This window comes from Rutidosis leptorrhynchoides, chromosome 5 (assembly GCF_046630445.1).
Source record: "Rutidosis leptorrhynchoides isolate AG116_Rl617_1_P2 chromosome 5, CSIRO_AGI_Rlap_v1, whole genome shotgun sequence".
NCBI classification, from domain to species: domain Eukaryota; kingdom Viridiplantae; phylum Streptophyta; class Magnoliopsida; order Asterales; family Asteraceae; genus Rutidosis; species Rutidosis leptorrhynchoides.
Genome location: NC_092337.1, coordinates 357,166,057 through 357,169,270, shown reverse-complemented (window position 1 = coordinate 357,169,270; position 3,214 = coordinate 357,166,057). Strand labels below are relative to the sequence as shown.

Genomic DNA, 3,214 nt, shown 5'->3' with positions numbered 1-3,214 from the left:
AAGATAACCTACTGTAAATAACAAAGGTTCCTTGATCTTAGATGATTACTTGGAATGGATTAGAAATCTTGGAAGTAGACTTGCAAACTTGAAAGTATTCTTGATTTTTATGAAACTATACTTATGGAATTTATGAAGAACACTTAGAACTTGAAGATAGAACTTGAGAGAGATCACTTAGATAAAGAAAATTGAAGAATGAAAGTGTTTGTAGGTGTTTTTGGTCATTGGTATATGGATTAGATATAAAGGATGTGTAATTTTGTTTTCATGTAAATAAGTCATGAATGATTACTCATATTTTTGTAATTTTATGAGATATTTCATGCTAGTTGCCAAATGATGGTTCCCACATGTGTTAGGTGACTCACATGGGCTGCTAAGATCTGATCATTGGAGTGTATATACCAATAGTATATATATCTAAAAGCTGTGTATTGTACGAGTACGAATACGGGTGCATACGAGTAGAATTGTTGATGGAACTGAACGAGGATGTATTTGTAAGCATTTTTGTTAAGTAGAAGTATTTTGATATGTGTCTTGATCTTTCAAAAGTGTATGAATACATATTAAAACACTACATGTATATACATTTTAACTGAGTCGTTAAGTCATCGTTAGTCGTTACATGTAAATGTTGTTTTGAAACCTTTAGGTTAACGATCTTGTTAAATATTGTTAACCCATTGTTTATTATATCAAATGAGATGTTAAATTGTTACATTATCATGATATTATGATATATAATATATCTTAGTATGATATATATACAGTTAAATGTCATTACAATGATAATCGTTACATATATGTCTCGTTTCGAAATCATTAAGTTAGTAGTCTTATTTTTACATATGTAGTTCATTGTTAATACACTTAATGATATATTTACTTATCATTTAACATAATTAACCAAGTGTATCAATATCTTAATATGATTCATATGTACCTAGTAAGACGTTGTTATAACGATAATCATTATATATATCGTTTTCGAGTTTCTTAATTTAATAGTCTTATTTTTATGTATATAACACATTGTTAAAATACCTAATGAGATACCTACTTATAATAAAATCATGTTAACTATATATATAACCATATATATATATATCATCGTATAGTTTTTACAAGTTTTAACGTTCGTGAATCACCGGTCAACTTAGGTGGTCAATTGTCTATATGAAACCTATTTCAATTAATCAAGTCTTAACAAGTTTGATTGCTTAACACGTTGGAAACATTTAGTCATGTAAATATCAATCTCAATTAATATATATAAACATGGAAAAGTTCGGGTCACTACACAAATGGTGCATTTCCATTTTTTATGTCATCGAATAATGAAGATTGATTCAAAACATTCACATCATTGTTTGCACCCGCGGCACCGAAGAATGCATGCCATATCCACGTATCATATGAAGCAACTGCTTCTAGAACGATGGTTGGGTGACCTTGATGACCGCTAGTATATTGCCCTTTCCAAGCAACTGGACAATTTTTCCACTTCCAATGCATGCAGTCAATGCTTTCAAGCATTCCCTTGATACCGTGCTTTTCTTCATGAGCGCTATACAAGCGAGCTATATCGCTACTAGTTGGTTTCCTCAATTATTCGTCAACATAAAGTTCCAGAACACACTTACAAAACATATTAAGACATATTATTGATGTGGCTTCCTACATTTGTGAATATTTATCAAACATGTCTGCTGCTGTACCATACGCCAATTGACGCAACGCAGATGTAATCTTTTGCTCGGTAGTAAAACCTAGTCTACCAAGCACATCTCTTTTTTGTATAAAATACTCGAAATGACTAGGTAAAGGTTCTACATCATAACTAAGTATGTCATTTTGGATGCGTAAAAATAAATCTCTACTCATTCTAAAACGTCTTCTAAACCAACGATCAAGATATGTTGGATGCTCTTGAAAATAATGTTTGTGTAAATCTTTACCTCCTTCTTCACGATCTCTACGAAGGTAAACTCGAGGTTTTCGAACTCGTTCATCATTGGCAGCTTCTTCAGCATCCAATTCTTCAGTCATTTCTCGTAAAAAATCCAAATCCTCTTCATCGTCGGAATCCCAAATATTAAACATTTGGAACAACCCTCGTACCATTTTGTTTTTTGAAGTGTAGAATAGGAATCTTAATAATATTGAATGAAATGTGTGTGAAAAATAGTATAAGAGTTAGCGTATTTATAGAAAAAAATAAAAATAAAAAATAAAAAAAATTCAAACAGCTCAATTTTAACGGTCATGAACACGTGGCCTCACCTGATTCGATCAAACTTCCATCACCTGCAAGTGATGCAAGCATCACGCCTGCAAAATTCGAACTCGATCGCGCCCCATAACAACGCTATGGGGGCGTGATGGGACCCAAATATGCTCGATCACGCTGCGTTAATTGACGTCTAAGGTTTATGATGTGAAACGATCAAAACATAGAGAAGGTAGTAAATTATACCATTGATTCCTATAATTCACCCATAATTATATTGACGGGCCTTATATTTTCAAAATTACGTGAATCATTCTTCGTTTTCTTTCACCGATAATCCTTTAGTCTAATGTCTCTTATAGTAGTTCGTTACATCCTAACATGTACATGTCATGTCATGTGATGACATTTTAGTCTCTAAACAATTTAACCACACAATTTAATTGCTAATGACATTATTATTACTATTAATATTACCAAGGTTAACATGTACATGTCATGTCATGTGATGACATTTTAGTCTCTAAACAATTTAACCACACAATTTAATTGCTAATGACATTATTATTACTATTAATATTACCAAGGTTGCAAAAGACGTGAGACGGGGTCGAGACAGTCGGGTCCTAAAAAGGTCAAGACGTTCAAGACGGGGTCGAGACGGACGTTGACCAAAGTTGACTTTTAAATATATATAAGTATATAAATGTATATACGTATACATGATTTAAAGCCAAAACTTTAATTGACTAATTTGTACTCATAATCGCTATCACCGTTAATTCAATACAAAAATGTTTAACTAAAATACGATAAATTTGACCGATTTTACCGACTTTCTGGTTTTTTCGAATTTTGACAGACTTTGACCCGATTTTTTTCAACATTGACCCGAATTTTTATCGTTGACAGTCATATTAGACGTTGTTTTCTTCGAGACTGGACGGGGTAGTCACCAAACCGTCGCAACAGGCATCG

The 3,214-nt window shown here is 32.4% G+C and overlaps 1 protein-coding gene across 1 annotated transcript; it reads right to left on the bottom strand.

The window, feature by feature from the left end:
• Positions 1-1,302: 1,302 nt before the first annotated feature.
• Positions 1,303-2,130, bottom strand: LOC139849684 (uncharacterized). Its single transcript, XM_071839315.1, has 2 exons — positions 1,709-2,130; positions 1,303-1,609 (listed from the first exon to the last, which is right to left on the bottom strand). The coding sequence occupies exons 1-2, from the start codon at positions 2,128-2,130 to the stop codon at positions 1,303-1,305; spliced, it is 729 nt and encodes a 242-aa protein (XP_071695416.1).
• Between the last annotated feature and the right edge of the window lie 1,084 nt (positions 2,131-3,214).

Bases quoted from the DNA above. Each gene is read 5' to 3' on its own strand.
- LOC139849684 (XM_071839315.1), bottom strand. From the start codon at position 2,130: ATGGTACGAGGGTTGTTCCAAATGTTTAATATTTGGGATTCCGACGAT. The intron at 1,610-1,708 runs GTTTGATAAATA...CGAATAATTGAG, and splicing joins TATGGTACAGCAGCAGACAT to GAAACCAACTAGTAGCGATA.